General features: G+C 41.7%; 1 protein-coding gene and 1 long non-coding RNA gene across 3 annotated transcripts in view; one reads left to right on the top strand and one right to left on the bottom strand.

The window, feature by feature from the left end:
- Positions 1–21,638, bottom strand: part of LOC307184706 — a 169,953-nt gene that overhangs the window by 128,028 nt on the left and 20,287 nt on the right. The gene's annotated exons all lie outside the window — the stretch shown is intronic.
- SEMA6A (semaphorin 6A) overlaps positions 1–21,638 on the top strand; it is a 126,272-nt gene that overhangs the window by 87,705 nt on the left and 16,929 nt on the right. The window contains exons 11-19 of one of the 2 annotated variants that reach the window (XM_079918380.1): positions 1,170–1,301; positions 3,694–3,849; positions 6,572–6,748; positions 7,122–7,262; positions 7,349–7,429; positions 9,621–9,679; positions 12,066–12,086; positions 12,223–12,273; positions 17,495–17,650. In XM_079918380.1, the coding sequence (XP_079774506.1) occupies positions 1,170–1,301; positions 3,694–3,849; positions 6,572–6,748; positions 7,122–7,262; positions 7,349–7,429; positions 9,621–9,679; positions 12,066–12,086; positions 12,223–12,273; positions 17,495–17,650 (974 nt within the window). The remainder of the gene's footprint in view (positions 1–1,169; positions 1,302–3,693; positions 3,850–6,571; positions 6,749–7,121; positions 7,263–7,348; positions 7,430–9,620; positions 9,680–12,065; positions 12,087–12,222; positions 12,274–17,494; positions 17,651–21,638) is intronic. The other variant, XM_079918381.1, reaches the window with a different exon arrangement.

The following is a 21,638-nucleotide window of genomic DNA, read 5'->3' as shown; positions in this document are numbered from 1 at the left end:
TTTCAAAACAAATGGGGATCATTTTCTTATTACAGACTCAGTACTATGAATACACACACACACGCTACATACTTTAAAATTCATCCTGCCACCTTGTTTTAAATAAGCTTTCTAATCCTCTCCCTATTTCTTGCTTTATTAGTAATACTTCATAACTGTGTTATGAAATTAAAGATGGCATAAAATTCTCCTAATCATATATGAAGTGATTTCCGTATCCTTTCAACATCTGCAAAATCAGGACTAAATCATTCTTTCTCCCTGGATGATGTTTATGCTGCAAAGTGCTTGTGTCTTGCCCTGGATGCCTCTGTGTGCAGTGACCCACTACCTCAAAGCCCGATTAAAACTGTTGGCCAGCCAGTGGCTGAAATTTATTTGATCAAAATCAAGGAACGACCGTAGTCAAAAACAAACATGGGTTTAAGCAGTGTACCTAGATGAATGAATAATTCATGTCTGTTCACCACTGATGGAAAAAAAAAAAATCCCAAAATCCTTCTAGGAGTGTCAGGCAAGAATGTAATTATAGGTAGAGATTACTGTCATTGTTATTATTTAGCACTTAATAGAGCATTTTATTTGCAAAGTGTTGGTGCTTTAGAGATTTCAATTGTTTAGTCTTATGCAAATAAACAGGAAGTAAACTTTGCAACGTACACTGACTAACATAAAATATGGTTGGGTTCCTCACGCGTACATCCTCACTCCTGAAGCCCTTGGCTTGAGGAACCAAATTCAAAGAAGGACTATGTGAACAGTAGGGGCACTTTTACTTCCCATTTTCACCAGTATTAGAGATGCAGAATGTTGTCCAAACGTTTTATCTTTGGTTTAAAGACTGATCATTTCAGGGAGTTCATGAAACTTATAAATCACCAGCTCGCCCATTCCTCCTTTATAAACAAAAGCAGTGCCAGACACAAGACATAAAGAGATGTTCCTCTATGATCCTGCTGTAACTAGCCCTTTCTTTAAGGCCACTGATGCACATTTGAGTCACAGAAACATTCTCCTTATGAGCCAGGATCCCTTACATTTCTAGTGTTCAGGATGCGAACATTAAATTTCAACCGCCCGTACTAGGAAAGTTACTTTGGAGTATATTTTCCAAACTGCATGCGTGACTGTTGCATGAATAACACTTTGTGTGAAATGTCCTACTGCAGCATCCCTGGGTCTGCAGTGTGTGCCTATGACATGCATGATGTCGCCATTGTTTTTACTGGGAGATTCAAAGAACAGAAGTCTCCAGATTCCACGTGGACACCAGTTCCTGATGAACGAGTGCCTAAGCCTAGGTATGTGCAGATATTTATACGGCTTTCTTGAATTTCTAGAAATGGTGCCATTTGCTCCCCTGATAATAAGCATCTCATAAACTGCACACTAGTGCCTTCCATGCTGGCCACGCAGATACAAATGCCAACACAATAGAAAGGCCGGTGAGGCCGTTTGCCTTCATTCCCTTAACCGAAACCCCAAATTACCTATAGTTGTATTCAAAACAGCGACTCTCTAGTCTTTTGCTTAGACTCTCTATCTGTGGATTATCCAATGCAATCCTAGGATGACAGGAGTCATCTGGTCCAGCAGCCCCAATGGTCTATAGTTGACGAAATTGAGGCCCAGAGAGGTATAAAGTGAGTTGCGCAAGTTCACATCTCTGGGGAGATGATTTCCACCGCCCCTCCCCGCTTCTCTTCAGTTTTGCAGAGACCCATGTCTTTCAGCCTTAAAAAAAATGTAAAATATAAATGGTGTTCTCTGGAGTTTGTGACTAGACTGGATCAGAGCTGATCCCGGACTCTGGGCCAAGGGCAGCAGGTACAATGGGTCATTATTAGGATGTCTCTGGTCTGTCAGGTTCTGGTCTGCTTGGGGTCCAGATGCACTGTTGATTCTCCCCTCCCCAAAATGTGCCCCAGAAGTGCTTTCATGAGGAACCTATTGTTGAGAGACAATACAGAGACCTTTTGGTCCTGTGGAATATCTATCAAATCCTCACACTAAACCAGTTAACTCATTCCTCCTAACTGGGACAGGATGAAACTCTCTCCCAGCCCTGTGCCTGCCCTGTTTATGTGACACACACTGCATACCTCCCATCACAGCATTCGAAATCTAAGTTATATAGAAACATCCCTGTGTGTTCGGCTTCCTCCACTTAATTTGTGGAAGGAAACCCAGTGTCTTCTAAACTTTTTTGGTTTCCAACTCTCTCCTCCGACATCCAATCCCCCACACAAAATACCCAGCCCAATTCACTTAATTGAACTAACTTAGATAATATGAAACACTGTTCCCATGGGAGAAACCCCTACAGTTCATCCATTTTCATCCCCTGAATTAAATGGCATGTGCATTCTCTGTTCTTTATGGAGAGCAGACTAGGTGTAAAAAGCATACCCTGGTAACCTCAGATAGCTTCTCTAAGTCATTGCCTAGGATTCTTAGCTACCTTCCAGGTAAGCAGGAAGGGGAGTTAAGCTTAAGGGATCAGGTTTCGGGAGTACTTATGTAATATGCTCCCCTGGGTATCGAAAGATGGTGTCACTCAGCTGTCACCAGGACACATACTTCAAGTGACTTTCTACTGGTGGCAGCATGTTTGCTTTCATCCTTCCACGTGCTGGCATGTCTCTCTTACAGATATCTGGGCGCTTTCACTGGCTGACTGGGTTAGTGCCATGAAAGCGTGTGCCTGGGGCTAGACCCTGCCAGTGTTGTCAGGGTCCACTTTTCTCTCCTGCACCAGTGGGCAAAGCAGGTGTCTGGACAAGACTGGTGCCAGTGTCTCTCTGATCTGACTTTGCTGAGATGTGCCCTTGACTCCTAAAACCACATAATTTCTTTTAGAAATGAATTTTCAGTGTCATTGTTCAGAAATTTTAAAAATGCCTTTTCAGGCAAGAATTTCATTGTAAATGGCTTTTCATACCTACCCAAATCAAACAAAAACAATAAAAAACAAAACCCAAATGTTCTCTGACCCCCTATTAATGAGAGATGGTTACACTGAGTCTAGCAGGTACGTAAGGCTGGCAGCTTTTTGAACGCCTTTGTTTTCTACATTTGTGAAAAAGCCCAATTGTCTCTTTTTGTGGAGCAAATGCCTCCAGAAATTCTAGCAGTGTTTTGCTTTTTGTTTTTTTTTTTTTCTGTACGCGGGCCTCTCACTGTTGTGGCCTCTCCAGTTGCGGAGCACAGGCTCCGGACGCACAGGCTCAGCGGCCATGGCTCACGGGCACAGCCGCTCCGCGGCATGTGGGATCCTCCCGGACCGGGACACGAACCCGTGTCCCCCGCATCGGCAGGCGGACTCTCAACCACTGCGCCACCAGGGAAGCCCTCTAGCAGTGTTTTAAGACAGACAGAGCAGTCCCGGAGACGTGCAAACCAAACCCTCACTTGTTTCAAGCTCCATCACTGTTTATGGGGTGGGTGCTTCTGGCGGAGAAGCCAAGCTGCTCCCAGCCGAGGCTGAACTGTCCTGGCTCAGGCTTCTCTATGGAGTGAGGAGGTGGCCCTGAGGAAATCTAAGCATATTTTTTGGTGGCATTATGCATTGTTCAGCTTCCTCTTCTCAGCCTACGGTATATTCTCCCTCATGCAATACGCACAGAGAAGCAGTTCATTTAAAGAATTTGCCATAAAGCGTGATATAAGCCCCCTCCCTTTGTTTCTTTTTAGGCCAGGCTGCTGCGCTGGCTCATCCTCCTTAGAAAAATATGCAACCTCCAATGAATTTCCTGACGATACCCTGAATTTCATCAAAACGCACCCGCTCATGGATGAGGCCGTGCCCTCCATCATCAACAAGCCATGGTTCCTGAGGACGATGGTCAGGTGGGTGTCAAGCAAACCATGTCCTCACTGGATGTCCCCTGTTCCTTCCCATGCTTACAGAACCTATCATCAGTGGATCACAATTTGAAATGCCACAAACATCTTCTCTTATCCTGGGCATTGATTCAGCTCTGAAGTCCCGGGCACATGGGTGGATGCCACCAAGCCCCATGACCACATTCCCAGTGAACACAGTTCAGATAGTTTCAGGCTCACTGGACACTTGCCAGCAATTAGAGAAACAAAGATATCTCCTTCTGCGTTAGCCTGTTCATCCCATGTGCGTAAGAGTAGAGGAGCAGTGAAGAGAATCAGGCAATGGATGTAGATACCTGTTTGGTTGGATATGGTTGCAAAGCATGCTGCAGACGTCATCCGAGCACTGTCCCTAGATTGTTAGCTGTCATACGGAGCATGGAGTAACGGAGCATTTGCACAAGTAAACCAGCATGAAGGGTTCATACTTGAGCATTTGTTGTCTGAAGTGGTGGCCAACGGAGAACGGATAGCTGCTTAGAAATCTGTGACAGCATTAAATACTCCTCCGTCTCATGTTTATTTAGGGCTTACTGCCAAACAGTTCAACAGGCTTTCCCAAGTCCCATCCAGTTTGGGCAGTCATCAAACAAAATGTTAATTAACTTTACCACCATTTTTAAACAGTGACTTGATTTAAAGATATTAAAGCAGTGGGTTGGCCAAAAGGTTCATTCCGTTTTTTCCATAAGATGGCTCTAGTAGAACTTAGTTGTCTTTAACTTCATTCGAAGCAATTTTGTTAGGTTGTGTGTGACAGCTGTCGTATCAGTGTGCATTTTAAAAAAGACTTATGAAAATCGGTGAATTTTTGTGTAGCCATTTTAATACTGAAGATGAAAGAAAGCAAGCAACATTTTCGGCATATTATGCTGTATTATTTCAAGAAAGGTGAAAACACAACCGAAATGCCAGAAAAGATTTGTGCAGTGTATAGAGAAGGTGCTGTGACTGATCGAACCTGTCAAAAGTGGTTTGCGAAGTTTCGTGCTGGAGATTTCTCACTGGACGATGCTCCGTGGTCGGGTAGACCAGTTGACGTTGATAGCTATCAGATCGAGACATTAATTGAGAACAATCAACATTATACCACGCAGGAGATAACCAGCATACTCAAAATATCCAAATCAAGCGTTGAAAATCATTTGCCCCAGCTTGGTTATGTTCATCGCTTTGATGTTTGGGTTCGACATAAATTAAGCCAAAAAAAAACCTTGACCATATTTCTACATGCGATTCTCTGCTTAAATGTAATGAAAACGCTCCATTTTTGAAACAAATTGTGACGGGTGATGAAAAGTAGATACTGTACAATAATGTGGAATGGAAGAGATCGTGGGGTAAGCGAAATGAACCACCACCAACCACACCAAAAGCCGGTCTTCATACAAAGAAGGTGATGTTGCATATATGGTGGGATTGGAGGCGAGTCCTCTATTGTGAGCTCCTTCCGGAAAACCAAACAGTTTCAACGATTACTGCTCCCAATTAGACCAACTGAACGCAGCACTTGATGAAAAGCGTCCAGAATTATATGATGCATTAGATAATGCAAGAGCGCGTGTTTCTTCAATGACCAGGCAAAAAAACTGTTATGGTTTGGCCAGGGTTCTGATTCATCCGCTGTATTGACCAGACATTGCACCTTTGGATTTCCATTTATTTGGGTCTTTACAAAATTCTCTTAATGGAAAAATTTCAATTCCCTGGAAGACTGTAAAAGGCACCTGGAACAGTTCCATGCTCAAAAAGATTAAAAGTTTTGGAAAGATGGAATTATGAAGTTGCCTGAAAAATGGCAGAAGGTAGTGGAACAAAAGGGTGAATATGTTGTTCAGTGAAAATGTGTCTTTTATTTTTACTTAAAAACCGAAGGCAGATTTTGGGCAACCCAATACTATAATGGCTCTTGCCCATAAGATGGAAACCATGGTATGTAACTTGCAGAAGAGTCCATGTTTCCTGGTTCCTGCCATGATGTTTAAGAAGAGTGGAGTGTTGAACGGCTATGGGATTTCAGAGAAGGAGCGTGCCCAATAGGACTTATCTAGGCAGGCAAGAGGACTAATGCCCTTCATCTTTGGCTTTAGGTGGATCTTGTCTGGCTTGTATATCCATTTATTTATTAATATTGCCATGAGCACTCTACCTCCCCATCCTTCAGAACTCTCTACCCCTCTGTACACAAACAGAAAGCTTTCCAGTCTGACATTTTGTTGACAAGTCTTGGCACCTCAGAGGAAGAGTATGGAAAAATGGTAGCCGCTGCTTTTCTTTTCAGTGTTCAGTGAAATGTTAGCTGTGATCGCATAGTGCTTAGTACTTTGCATTGCGAAATGTTAAATGAATTCACTTATTATTTCTTCCCCTCTTCACAGCAGACATCAGTCTTCCCTTGTTGTTCATGGAAGGGATAATTGCTGAGTGGTTTCAGATGGTGATGGCTACGTATTTATTACGTAACTTGGCCTCCACACATACATACCTCTTTCCTCCCCCCTGGAGCCATACTAATGCTCTACATATGGAAATAAAGGAGCAGAACAGCTTGAGAGCATTATTTATATGCATGTATTTTTCTTGAGGTTTTTACTAGAAAGCTCTATCCCAATTGTTTGAAGTGGAAAAGGGGACACTTTAATGAAAGACCAACGAAGAGATAAAAAATGTGATCCTGTCATTTTAGATACCGCCTGACCAAAATTGCGGTGGACACCGCTGCTGGGCCATATCAGAATCACACTGTGGTTTTCCTGGGATCAGAGAAAGGAATCATCTTGAAGTTCTTGGCCAGGATAGGAAACAGTGGTTTCCTAAATGACAGCCTTTTCCTGGAGGAGATGAGCGTCTACAACCCTGAAAAGTGCGTAGAATGTTTGGTTCTTTCCTAGTAACTATTCGTTACTTTATTACCTTTTCCATTCAGAGAAATCATGGCAGACTTAGATTTTATGCACTTAGGTGACTTGTAGTATTATTTGTAAAAATCTTTTCATACATTAAAAGCATTACTTTCTCCTTGCTAATAATGTGTGTTTATATAAACACATACATTGTGTGTTTATGTGTATGTGTGTGGGGCGGTGCACACATAAGGTTCTGTTTCCCTTTCAGTTGGATCAGATTAAGAGATCTGACCTTGTGCGCTGGGAGGTGGGCTGTAAGGGTGGTGGCAGGAAAGAGAGAACTGACCCAAGAGAGACTATGAATGATATTATCCTGCCTTATAAAATTAGGTGCAGCTATGACGGAGTAGAAGACAAGAGGATTATGGGCATGCAACTGGACAAAGCAAGCAGCTCTCTGTATGTTGCATTTTCCACTTGTGTGATAAAGGTTCCCCTTGGCCGGTGTGAACGACATGGGAAGTGCAAAAAGTATGTATTTGCCTCATTGATCATTAGCAAGTCCACGGTGCTTAGAAAAGAGTCCTAGGTAGCTCACAGTCATCCTCTTCCTACAGAACCTGTATCGCTTCCAGAGACCCCTACTGTGGGTGGGTAAAGGAAGGAGGTGCCTGTGCCCATCTGTCACCTGGCAGTAGGTAAGGAGCCCGAGGTGTGGGAGAGTATAAAGCGGCCTAGACGTACAATAAATTGCGCTCACACACACCACCGCCACTCAGCCTTCTGTGCACAAACCTCATCAATACGACTGCCGGCCGTTCTCCCTCCTTTTCCCATTTCATAGAACAACCCAACATCACGTGGCAGATTTCCAATTGATTAATCATCCATCCTCAGACTAATTAAAAACAGAGAGAAACAACACAGTGGACTTCTACGTATTCCCTGGAGAGAGGGACAAGATGGTACATGCCTGGATCATCACAGTGCGAGAACAGCAGAGAAAGGGAGCAGGAGGGTACCAATTAGATTAGCGATGTGGTTTGTCCAGCCACAGCAAAACTGGCTCTTCTAATTGACCATCCAGGGCTGAGAAGAAACTGCTGAGCATTTGTTAAGCAATGCGTTTGTACTGCAAGCACAGTGTATACATGCAATAAACCTCTCCCCTGCACCGAAGGACAGTTGACCCTATTACTCATTAGGCAGTAAAATCAATTCTTGGCATTTCTCCAGCAGATCAGCTAGATCAAGCTAGTCTGCCATGCATGTGATTTGGATGCTTAGAATTGTTACCCTGACTTTAAACGCCTGGATGGTATTAGCTCAAAGGTTTTATGCTTTTACTTCAGTGGATGTGAAATCCAAAGTGACATTTGGAAAAATAGTCAACGCATGTCCTTGACAGGTTATGGCAATTCAAGGGAAGTGCCAGATGGCAGCACAGTTCTTAGCCATTTCTTCAACTTCCTCTGATCTAAAGGGCGAAAAGGATGGTCCTCACATCACTCTGAGCCTCCTCTCCCATTTGAGAATAGCTAGTCAACAGACAGGAGGGCATATCTGATGACCACCTGCATAATTTGAGGGAAAGTATTTCCATATACAGAGCTAATGGTAACTATCAAGTCTGACCTGGAAATTTGACTAATGCAAAGGGTTGACTCACCATTTACTGTTAGATCAACTTTGTGAGTAGCAATATTGACCTACTACAGTGTTAAAGCTTTGCATCTTTTCACCGGAACCTTGAAGTGAAGGAGAAAGGATCACAATGCACAGTGAGGGAAGCTGAGAAATGACCTGTCTCCTTTCTTTAGTCAAGGTGTGACCAAAAGTAGGCAGACTGATTTTTAAGAATCATTTTAAAGTCAACATGAGAACATTTCATTGTTCAAAAACATGTGGAACTCTCTTTGGAAAGTGGCCTTCAGGGCCTGGTGCATACTGGCTTTCATTAGCACTAGAAATCTTTAGCCTTTGAGGATGAATTTGATTTTTAATACAACACAAAAACAGTGGAAAACAAACATGGTGCGTTATTAGATCAAGGTGTGACTTTCCAAAAAGTTTTCCTATATGGCTCATAAGTAAACTCTGAAGGCAGTTACAAAACAGGAGTTTCAGTTATGGTGTAGAAAGAAGTGCAAAGTTCCCCCCAAAAAAGGACAAGACTCCTTTGGAGTATTCCAGTGTGCTTATTTAAAAATCAAAATACATTCTATTAGGATTGATCTTATTAATGGCGTTAATAGCTTATACAGCCCAAAGGTGACCTTATATAAGAAGAGTGAGCCTGTAGGGGAGCATGAGGGCAATACTCCTGAGGACTGGGCCTGGGGCAGCAGTGAACGAAACACCTGAGTGGTCTCAGCAAAATGCACCGCCATGTCCATCCTCTCGGTCCCACATAGCCGCTGACCATTTGAACACTTTGTTATACAAAGCTACTTCTAAGCAAAGAAACAAGTAAAGGTCTAGGAAGGCAAGAGTTGGGGCAAAAGAGAGGAAAAGACTTTTTTCTAATTTAGAGACGTCTGTATCACTTACGTAAGGAGTGTGTGTTAACATGTAAACTTAGATATTTAAGAAATGCTCAGGGCATCAGAGGCAAAGAGTGATATAGGTAATCCACAAACTAATTAACTCCCTGAATAATACCTGAATTAACTGTCTAAAACATGGCTTCTCTTGGGAGATTCACAAAGGACTCATTTCTGTAAGCTTTGGAGATAAACTTTCGAGCCGTTACCTACTTTTTTGGCATCTGTCACTCAATTTATCAAACTGTGTTAGTTGCTTTAGTGAAACTTAAGATGCATCCTGCAATAGACTCATATCATTGAATTTGTGTCTCTCTTTCTTCTCTTCCCTCCTTTTTTTTGGAAGACTGACTTTTGAACAGGACATAGAGCGTGGCAACACAGATGGCCTGGGAGACTGTCACAGTAAGTAGAGCTTTTTATCCATTTGGGTATTTATTCTATAAAAAAGATGCTTTTATAGACTGGCCTAGAAACATGACCCCACATGTGAAACTGAGTGCAGCTGCCTCTAAAACATGCATAAATAACAGAAATCACCTTCTAAATATCAAAGAAAACTGTGTTTTGAAGCCTCTGTTGCCGATGCTGTTGCCGTAAGTGCTGGCACCTACATTCATTTGTTCACATAGAGTGAACAAATTCACTCTAGAGGATGTCTACTACAGCAGAGCAGTAAGTTACATCAGCACTTCCATTTAAAACCAGTTTTGTTGTTTTTAAAGATATGTTATTGCCATGATTTTCAGCCAAATAATAAAAAGGCTGATCACTGTACTCTAGCTTTTTAATTGAATGGGACTATTTTATTTCTCTTGAACATATCGATTAACAAAATTATTTTTTAAATTAGATTTAGGTCTATTACCATTTGCAGTAGAAAAAAATTTCAGAAAGAACCCACTACATACGAGGTGACTCAAAATAACCTTTTTATAGGAACTGACCTGCTATACTAATCTCAGAGGTCATTTCAAAAGTTATTACATGCCAACGTTTTACTTAGAACTTTATATAAAGGAACCTGGTCAAAGGTCTGCCCAGTTGTCCAGTGATCTGATTAATATCAATATTCTCCTGAAAATGCTTTATTAATGCTAATTTAGAGAATAATGCCATACTCTTGGAAAACATTTAGTTTGCCATGTTTTAAATGTTGTACGTGATAAATTTCAAGAAGCCTGTATTCAGAAGGGCACCAAAAATAGCTCCTAAGGGAATGAAACTATATTACTTCTGATATTTGACAATGAAAATCATGGATATAACTCTAAATCTTTGAGCCATGTTCTAGAGAACAGACAATCAAATAAATAGGGCCACAGAGCCTCATCTCCAAATTCTTGGTCATATTTTGTTTGTTTGTTTGTTTGCAAATATATACCGGAAAAAGCTTCTTGTCTTCACACACAAAATCTGAATTAAGAAATTAGCATAGGGGGCTTTCCTGGTGGCGCAGTGGTTGAGAGTCCGCCTGCCGATGCAAGGGACACGGGTTCGTGCCCCGGTCCGGGAAGATCCCACATGCCGCGGAGCGGCTGGGCCCATGAGCCATGGCCACTGAGCCTGCGCGTCCGGAGCCCAAAAGATCTGCTATGTGTCTGCAGTGAAACAATTTGATGTTTGATTTGGTGGGTCTTGATCACGTTTGTGCCTTATGGCCCCATTTTTAGGGAATCAGGTTTCGGTTGGTATGTATGTCTGAGTGAACTTAATTAGCTGTTTTTAGCGAATAATTTTCTCCATATTTTTATGATCCGATGATATAGGCATCTAGAAAAATAGGGGTGTCCATTTGGATTGAATAGGTAAATATATGAAAAATGTGAAAGTGTTACTGGCTCTCTAGAGCATCCACTACACCAGCAGGCTTACACCACGCCTGGGTCCTCAGGCAGAGCGCAGGGCAGACCCTCAGGCCCCAGGCCAGTGATTTACTCTTCCGTCTCACTGGTCAAGCCTCTGTGTTTTCGTGTGCTCAGTAACTCGATCCCCACTCCTGCTGAGGCACGTAGGGTGCCTGCTCCGGGCAGGAGGTAACGCCTTTCCTAGTGGCTTCTCTGCTCCTGGGCGCCCACTGGAGCATGACCTACTTCTGTCAGACATATCCAGTCACACACAAGCATTCAAAGGATTTAGATATTTGGTACACAATGACTCTTTAACAGGAGTTTTAGGGAAAATGAGGAAACCATAAAGAGCCAGTGTCAGAGGCTGAGTAGCAGGCTGAGTGAACAAGTGGCATGACCCAGACACACAGCGGGGGCACGCACGTGCACACACACACAAATGTATGCTGCCTGTATGTGTGATTTTTATTTTTGTTAATTTCCTAACTAAAACTCCTGCTGAGTTCAGAACATTGTGATAGTGGACAGTTGCTCACAGAATGGCTGGGAGGATGAAATGAGAGAGAATGTAAAGAAAATGTGCTTTGTAAGTGTGGTCCAGATGTGACTCACTTTATCCACACACACATCCCTCTGTATGGAGTAGGGCTTACATATAATCGCAGTTAACATTCCTTCCACTAACTTGCTTTTTCTCCGCCTCTTGGCAACAAAGGCATGACTTTGAGGAAGCTCACTTGGGAAAGAGATAGTATAAGGATATGAAATCGGACCAAATATGAAGCATCTTCTATTACAAGCAGAAAGTAAAAAGCGCTTACTTAGTATTGGGGATCGTATGTTAGCACAGCTCTGTATCAGCTCACTCCCACTTATTACGGAAGTCACACTGAGCAGAGTGTTAAATGTTAAGTAACCTACTCCTCCCTTCTGTCTTTCAGATTCCTTCGTGGCACTGAATGGTAAGGAAGATATTACTCATAATTTAATAGCAATGGAAATATATTTGAGAAATCCTGTTTCACTAAACCTCTTGAGTATTTTCGAATTTTACGTTTATTTTAAAATTAATTTTTAAATTCTCATTATTTTTTATAGACATTTCAACTCCTCTACCAGATCATGAAATGTCTTACAACACAGTATATGGTCAGTTTATGGGTTGTTTTTTTTTTATTCTTCGAGCCATTCATCCTGTGGTAGTTTATAATCTTCATTTCTAAACATCATGGACCAGATTCTTTGCTACTTCAGGGCCCCAATTCACTAAAATTATTCATAGATTTCATGATGCTTCAAAAATTACTCTACATATATGAGACAACTGACATGTGAGAATGAGTCCTACATTTTTAATCCACAGAACATGAAATATGCCAACCTTAGGGAATTTGGTGAATGCATTTAATGAGTTCTTGAGGGAGAAGAAATTGCTTCTGGACATAAGTACATCCAAGATAAAAGAATAGTGCTTATAACTCATAGGCCATAGCTCCTTAACTGATAGTATCATTCCCCAAAATGCTTACTTTCAGAACAATACCCTCTGCAGGAAAATCTATACAGAGTGCAGATACTAAGTTCTTATTAGGCAAAGCTTTCCAATATAGCCATCGAAATTTAATCACACAAAGAGTATGAATACGTAGACCTATCTTCAGTGAAACGTCTTTAAATGTATACAAGGAAGAGTGACGCAGTGGAAATGATGTGCAAACAGGATTTACCCCATTGTTCCTGCTCTGAAATATACAGACACTATACTAAACAAAGCCATTAAGTCCATAAACAGACTATTCCGAACTCTTTAGAAGAAAAGTTAAACTGTAGTTGAAATGTTCCAGTTCCATTTCTCAAAGCCTCCCCAAATGTTTATTAAGGTAAACTATTCATGTGTTTTTTAAAGATAATGAACAACATATATGTAATGGGAAATTTAAGCTTCTGCATTATGATGGGGACTACAAGCTTCACTGATACACATTTTATAACTTATGTTGAAGACACGTAACAATAACAGCTCTAGGTCAGTCTTTAAATGTAGAAGTAGGTAATAGAGGAAGGGGACAAAATAAAGAAAAGAAAAAAAGAGGAAGAAAAGAAAGCAAGGTGGATTCAGGATTCAAAAAAATAGTTCAAGATGGCTACAAATACATCTAATAGCTCTGTGGACACTCTCACTCCTGTGTCTAATTAGCATAAATAAAAAGCCTCTTTGAAAGTCCTAAAGACTATCTTATAAACTGGGGCTGTGCAGGTAGGGAAAACAATGCCCGGTTTCTCCTGTCGTGAAGTGAGGCAGCATGGCGTAGATGAGCCCACTGAATTCATCCACCTTTACCATTCTCTCGTCTATGATTCAAGCCAGAATGTCAAACACCAACAGGTGGAAGAAACACTTCTCAGGAGGCAAGTGTCATCTAGCTTAGCTTGCCCTTCACAAAGAGAACCCACTTTGCATCTGCACTTCTCCAATATCATACTTTGCAGTCATTTCCTATAATTGAATAATCTTTATCAGATATTGAGAAATTCAGGTCTTGAATCTAACTGAACCAGTAACCCCAGCATTCATCAATAGTACTACGGCCAATTTTAACTCCCAGGTAATTTCTCATATAGATAGAATAATTAAACCATGGGATGCTCTTTATGAACAAAAATCACTCTTCAATTTATGGATCTCTCTTACTGCCTTTATAAAAGGAAAGGAACTTATTAATTCCTCCGTGTTAACACTTTAAAGAACAATGCCCATTCGCTCGGTCAGCGGTTTCTGTGATGAAACTAAAGAAGAGTTGGAATTTTCCTTTCAACTAATGACCCTGTCCATTTCAGGCTCAATCTCTCCCGGGTGTGAAGGGGTTAGATGATTAACTGACCATCAACATGAGGGCTGGTCCAGACAGTACTTACAAAAACAGAGGAGACTTTCTTTTCACAAACTACTGCAAGAGATGCTTATTTTGGAGCTAATAAACCTAGAAGAGATTTAACTCATTCATTTGTAGACATTAGTTTAGTGCTTACTATGTGCCAGGTACTGGATTAGGTGCTATATTTGAACCATCAAAGAAAAAAGCAAATTGCTGTTTTTATGAGCATGGATGTAGACTAGGAAGCCAACCCCAAAGTCCAAAATGCACCCACTGTGTCTAGCTGTGTCCTTTGCATGTTCCCATAAAAAGTTCAGTGGCTGAGTACAGACTCATAGGGTGACCCGCAGAACCAGAACTGCCTAACTCTGAAAAAGGGATCGTTCGGTAAGCCATGCAAACTCTCTGTGTGGCAAAAGCTCTGTGCAACACCACTTACATATACAAGAACCCTTTTTTAGTGAATTGGACCCTGATTATCTTCCTTCTCTCATCCTCTCTTGTATTGATTTAGTGTCTCTTCTGTGTCTAACTGGGTACAATCATTGTTAATAGGTTAGAGTAGTTTGAAGGATCTCTAACCTCTAGAATTACAAAGACTTGTAGATATAGAGAAACAATATGATGCATATTAAAGTTAACTTTTTAAATATTTCTTTGTATATTATAAGAATAATACACCATAAGCTCCATTGATGATAATATGACTTTTCATACTGGATTAACAACACAAAATTATAGGTTCCAAATTGTTGACATGTAATACCATATCCACAAACGATTGCCTATTTTTGTAGCATTATTTTGGTTACAGTCTCTTAGGGAATGCACAAAAACAATATAGCCTGTAGAATCAGATTCTAAGAAGGAATATAAGTGATTTCCTTTTAACAGGTGGAGAGGTAATAATAATACACCTCTTTGATTTCAAACTAAGGATGGCTGCTTCATGGTGCTTCTACATGGTAGTTCTAAAATTCTTGAGAATCAGGCATTGCTTTCTCCAACTGTTTGCTTCACCCATGACACATATTGCCTGTCCTCAAGCATAAGTTTAAAAGATTACAAACCTCATGCTGCGCTATTTTTTTTTCCATTTGAGAACATCAGATGCATGGTTTCTCTAGATTTACATGTAGAATATGGAGATGTGGTGGGTATTAGACTAACACTTCAGCAATAGGCAGGAGCTGATTTCTCACATTTGTGTGAAACATTTTCCTACCTAACTACCATCTGGTCCACATTAATTTCCTCTCATAGCCATAGCTTTCCATTACCAATGAGTTTTCCATATATTTGCAGCATATGGTCCAGGAAATCTTTCTACAGAGAATGTGTCCCTTAGGCATCTATTTCCCCTAGATTACCGTATTAAGAAATGTTCTCCCTAAACCATACTTAATGGCATTACCATAAAATTGCCCCTTGAACACAGTTAAATTGAAAGTGCTCAAAATGCATATCAATTCAGGTAAAAGAAATTCTTGCTACTTGGAGGAGAGGCTTCTATTTTTCCTTCCCCCCTTCCTGACTCCCTGCAAAGCTATTTCTAATTGTTTGCTTAGGCTGGGTGCTGAAGTCTCTTAGGTTGACCGTATACTGCACGAGAGCATTGTTGAATTCAAGAGTAGAAAATAGGGCTATATTTTAGACCTCAATATAAGCATAAAGGAAGTAAAAGAAAGTCTGTATTGCCAATTCCAGGTTAATAATTTTCCTACCCTTGTTCTCTTACCAGTATTGGGAGATGAGATGTGAAACCCAGAAATATAAAAACAAAAAGTCTAGACGCAAGAATTCTTTACTTTTCAATGAACAGGTTTTTAGCGGTTGGATGCGAACTAGACTATTTGCAACAAAGCGGATATTTGAAGCTGTGGAAGAGCCAAACAAGCTCTACACAGAAAGGGGCCTCTTAGATGTTACCAGAGCTTTGTGGTAACACTTCAAGTGTGGAGCCTCCATGGAAATCCTATAGCTTAGATAAGCCACTTGGCTGGCTTGCTTTTCCCCGCTTTATTCATACACACACACACGCACGTGTGTGTATGTGTGTGTGTGTATACACAGTATGTAATTTACAGTATTAAAGTCTCCTAGGAATCCAACTTCCAATCATAATTGTAAAAGAGAAGAATGCAGTGCATTCATTATCATCTTTCTTTCTGGTGGCTAGTATCATATTTATCACATATGCGGTGATCACAGCCCAAGGCTGGAGCCACTTGTGAATCTGTCCTACTTTCTACCAAAGGCCCCAATTACACATTCACAGTGGTTGCCTTGATGTCTTTTTAAAAATTGTTCAAGAGGCTGCTGTAGGTAAGATGCTTTAATAAGCCAAAGACTCTACTGGAAAATCACAGAGAGGTGATTTTTTATTTCCACCAGAGAGAACAGGTAGTGGGGCTTCTTTAAATCATTGTGACAGCTTAGATCAAAGCACCAGATATGATCTGCATTTAACCTTGTGGAATGATGGGGGGGAAAGCTTAGAAATGTGTTCACAGGAAACATCCAGTTTCTGCCGTAACTCCCAACCTAGCCATCCTTCCTCTGGCATTATCCTAGGGTTGGCTGCTCTGGATCTCAAAAAGCTATCCCTTTCTAATCGGAATTGGATCAGTCAGTGTGGCCTCAGAAAACCACCTCTCACTCGTATGAGTCATGAAACCACGAAACTAACTTGGCTGGAATAAGACACAAAAGGCACAGCCATAACAACATGGAGCAGTTGAGGCCTCTGTTCCAGGAAGGAGGGGGTGGGAGCAGATCCCTTTAGAAAGCAGTCACTTCCCCCGCAAAGAGGAATGCCTGTGAGGCTGAGTTGCAGCTGAAAACTAGACACGTCCTCCATGGGAAAGGCTCAGGGCCGCTGAGCTGTTTGTGACGGGGCAGAGGCTCACCCACTACCATAAACCTGCCCCATCCGTCACAAACGCTGTCCCCAGAGTGGACACATTCTACCTTAGTGCTGCTGTGAGAATACCAAAGAAGGACTCGGATACTTCTTGAGCGCTTACTGTGTGTCAGATACTGTTAGGTACTTTCAACGTGATGTCACTTTATCCTTCCAACACTGGGAGGTAAACGACATCATCTCCACTTTGTGCACAGGGAAAACCAACCAAGGCCCAGAGAGCTTAAGGGATTCCCTCAGGCTCATCGAGCAAGCAGCAGAGACGAGATCTGGCCCTTCATCCTCTAACTACAAGTACAAGGGGTCTTCTGCTGAATCCTACCCACCAGTCTTGTTATTTCTAGGACAATCTCAGGGGTCTTCTGCTGAATCCTACCCACCAGTCTTGTTATTTCTAGGACAATCTCAGGGGTCTTCTGCTGAATCCTACCCACCAGTCTTGTTATTTCTAGGACAATCTCCTTTGAGTCTTTTACAGCCAGAGTGGGTGTCCAACCTCCTGGCCTCTGAGCAAAGGGAGAGCGGGTGTCTCCGGTGATGTTTTCCCTAACTATATTTGTGATGAAAACAGGGCACTCCAGTTCCCTCCTGCCCAGCACCACCACGTCCAATTCGGCGGCTCAAGAGGGGTATGAGTCTAGGGGAGGAATGCTGGACTGGAAGGATTCACCTGACAGCACAGACTCTTTGGGGGCAGTGTCTTCCCATAATCACCAAGACAAGAAGGGTAAGGCCTTGGAAGTACCTCTTCCTCTGGGGGGAGAGGGAGGGAAAAGTGGGGAGGACTACGGAACTGCTTCCAGCTGAATCATAGCAGCATTTAAGGAACGAACCTCCAACACACTATGATTGAAAGCGTCTCAGAAAAGGCTGCAACCCGATCCTCTATGCTAGGCTTGATCCACAATGATTCCCTGACCAAGGAGAAACCACACAAAACAAATAACACAGCCTCTAAGCTTCCTCCACCCAAGAGAGGCATGGCTTGGCCCAAAGCAGATACTGGCCGCTGAGATCCCTTTCCACTCCTCTTAGCTCGTTCAGTGATTTCTGGATCCTCTCTTCCCCCCATAATGGGATGGAATGCGGTGCGGGCTTTGGCAAGTACGTGTAATCAAAGTAAAAGCCCGTTTAATCAGTGAATGGAGAAATAGCAGAGTTGAGTCTTTTCTGGCTGGTAGCATCCCTCACTCTCACATGGTGCTGAATTTGAATAGAGCTGAGGTCCTGGGACGCACTTCATTGCCCTTAGAGGATAACAGCTAAAACAAAAATATGTTATTTAATCAAGCAGAATTGCTATGCATTTAAAATGGAAAGGAAGCTGCACTAAATGAAAGGGACTCTACTGTGAACTGTCCTAAATTCTCCCTGGCTTTCTTTGCTCAACTAGAGACAGGAAATGTCATCTCTTTTCTCGCCATTTGCTGCTTCTGGTAACACATCCTACTTTAGTTGCAGCTGCAACCAAAGAGGCCTTTACTTGTCCAAAAAAGTCTTGTAAATCAGAGACTGAAAAGCTCAGTTATGTTGCGAGCTGTTTCCCCCCATTCAGCCTTGTTTACTTCTATATGTTTTCAAGAGTTTCATCCAAGCAGGGATTTGAGTCTCAAGGGCAGACCAGCCACAGTGACCCTTGGAAGACAGTCTCTATCGTGTCTTCCCCCAGGGTTTTCTGTATACATATTTCCATCTTTACTTTTAGAGAATGTTTGCTAGGCAGACTCACACACTAAATTTTCACCTTTTTTTTTTTGGCGGCTCATCTCCTGAGAATGTCGTACCTTCTGCTGCTACATGCCAAGCCCAAAATGGGAAGATGTAGTCCTTTTAACTTTTTTTTTTTTTAAGTCTTTACTGAATTTGTTACAATATTGCTTCTGTTTTAGTTTTTTGGCCGCAAGGCATGTGGGATCTTAGCTCCCCTACCAGGGATCAAACCCGCACCCCCTGCGTCCGAAGGTGAAGTCTTATCCACTGGACCGCCAGGGAAGTCCCTTAACTCGTTCTTTAATATATCCCCTTAATCGATTTTATTATTCTTCTATAACTTCTTACTGTTAATATGTCCTGCCCCAATCTTTTTTTTTTTTTTAAGTGGCTTTTGTCTCAGCAGCCTCTAAATTGGTGAGATCCCTGCTCTTAACCATCACAAGAAAGCACCAGGCCAATTCGTGACGGGGCAGAACTATCCCAGCAGGCCACCAGCCCTAGCATGTGCCATTATTTGTTCTGTGTGGCTCCCGACCGCAGATGTGTTAGTCTTGGCCGAGTTCTCAAGAACAGACAACACAGTAAAAATCACTTTGTATTTGCCCACTGCAACTTTCTGAAAAACCAAACAGCCTTTCCAGTAAAGCATTAAATATGTCAACCAAATATCTAGCTGTTGGTTACAGTCATTTCCTCTTCGCTTCACTGAGACGGATGGTGTGAATTTTCTCCAATCGTTACCTCTCCCGAGGGAGGGAGGTTATCAAAGAGTCCAATTAACACTTTGACAGATCATTTTAAAATTCGGCATTGTTCATTCTCTTGGGTCTTATTATGAATATTGACAAAGCTGGAAGCAGTCTACAGATTGTCAAACAATGGTGGCAGAGGTGATTGCATGGGTGTTTAACATGATCACTGTTCTCGTGCTATTAACTCCTTGCCTTGCCCTGTCAAATTTGAGCTTCATTTTTGACAACTGATTACGTGTGTATTTGATAGGGCAATGACAATGAGTTGTTACGCAGAAACTTTAAAAATAAAAAAGTAATGTAGCTTGATGTTCCTTTTGTCATGATTTTTTATGATTTTAATTTCCATTTTGCTCTGAAGTGTTTTTCTGTTTAATGTTCATGATTTATTTTGAACTTTTGTTTTGCCAAGCACTGTGTGGTATGACTTGGTGATGGCGTTACTTCTCCGTTGGAAAAGTCTTGTTTCTTTTCTGACTCATGATTACGTCCTTTAACTTGACCCAACCTGTGATCCCCTCGCTTCTTTCCATTCCCTGACGTGGGTGCCTTAATGATGTCACATCCAGGTGTGCAGCACCTCCTGGGATGCAAGAGTTTAATGGGGTTTCTGCGGGCCTCTGGTGGGTGCTCTTTTCACTGGGCCAATTGTCTTATGGGAATGTGACATTTGTGTGCCCCAGCTTTAGGAGCTAAATATACTCTGGAACTGTTTGTAAAATACCGCACATTTCCCCACTAAGCAGAAAATGTGTCTGCTGACCAGCTAGCTGAGGAGTCAAGTGTCCCATGCCCTTTTCACTTTGGCTGCTGAAAAAAGACCAGTGAGCAAACGAGCCCAGAGCTCTGCTCTGCAGAAATGTTGAGCACCACTGGGTTGATCCCACTCCGGGTCCCAGCTCATCCTCCAAACAGTTCTGCATTTCCAGAGTATGTTTGCTTGCCTTTTTCTTTCTTTTCCTTGCTGTGTCTTTCGTCTTGATTTAATCCTGTGCGTCCCTCACGTTCTGTCAAAGCACTGTTCCTCACCTTGCAATCTAACCCCCTTCTGCTACCATTGTTCTTAGCCTCCCCCTTTCAAAATAATAGACCCAAGCCCTCTGCCCCTCTGCGGAACGTTCCAAGGCTCTTTCCTTCTACACTGGGGGTAGCATTCCGATGCTGTACGTATATATATGTACAGCCATACTAACAAAGCGTGAGAAGAGAGCTACAAAGCACACACAAGTATTATCACAGAAAATGAAGTAATTTTCTCGCTCAGTAACTGGCCTTGTCCTTCATTACCCTACTGGCCTTGTCTAATATCTCTTGTCCTTGCTGCTTTTCTTTAAAATTGCCTGATATCTTTCAAGCCCTAGATTCATTAGTAAAAACACAGCCAACTGCCCTGTTTTATCTCTGGCTCCCTAGATGTCTGGAGCCTCTAGAGCCAGCCCTTTAATCACCAAGTTGATAAATTAGAAGCAGCCCTGGCTACTTCTTTCTTGGTTTTGCCACATTTAAAAATATATATTATTTATTCATCCTATAACTATCGAGGTGGTAATGAGTAGTTACAAAGGGGCTCTAATTACATATGAATAAGAAAGAAAATCCAGTTTATTTTTAGATCTGGCTTGTCTCCCCTCATCTCCTTCCCACAGCAAGAGAAATAAGAGCTTTCTTTTCTAGGTTAAGCAATACTGGGAATTAATAGCCACTCCTGTGCCTCTTGTTTCTGACCAAAAGCAATAATCCTCCAAAACCTGATTTCCAAGAAGACTGCAAGATAGGTGAGGAAATTAGCCAGGGACAGATTTGCCAAGAGAGCTGTGTAGCATAAATGTCTAATGTAATCATGGACCACTGCCATAAAGACACAAGAATAAGTCAGATTAGAAGAAAATCCCCTACTTCAGAGTTTATTTTCTAGAGTTCTTGTGAGCTCTCAAAAAACTGATGAAATAGTCAATATATACAAAAATGTTCCCATTTGATTGGAAATGCCAGAGCTTATATATGTGCTTATATATTTTGGGAAATCTTTAAAACAAGATATTATCACATTATTATATTTAGTCAAGAAGATGTCATTACAGACAAGGAAAAGATGTAGAAACAGAATTTAAATTAGGGATCAAATGAATAATTTAACCTAAAATGTACAGCAAATGGTGAATATATGTTAATCAATGTACAAGCTATTTTGTAAGCAATTTTTAGTTTGGGAAATAACATTCCGGTAAGATTCAGAAGGTCTATGAAGAA

Source organism: Stenella coeruleoalba (genome assembly GCF_951394435.1).
Source record: "Stenella coeruleoalba genome assembly, chromosome: 3".
Classification (NCBI taxonomy): Eukaryota; Metazoa; Chordata; class Mammalia; order Artiodactyla; family Delphinidae; genus Stenella; species Stenella coeruleoalba.
This window is presented reverse-complemented; position numbering and strand designations above follow the sequence as displayed.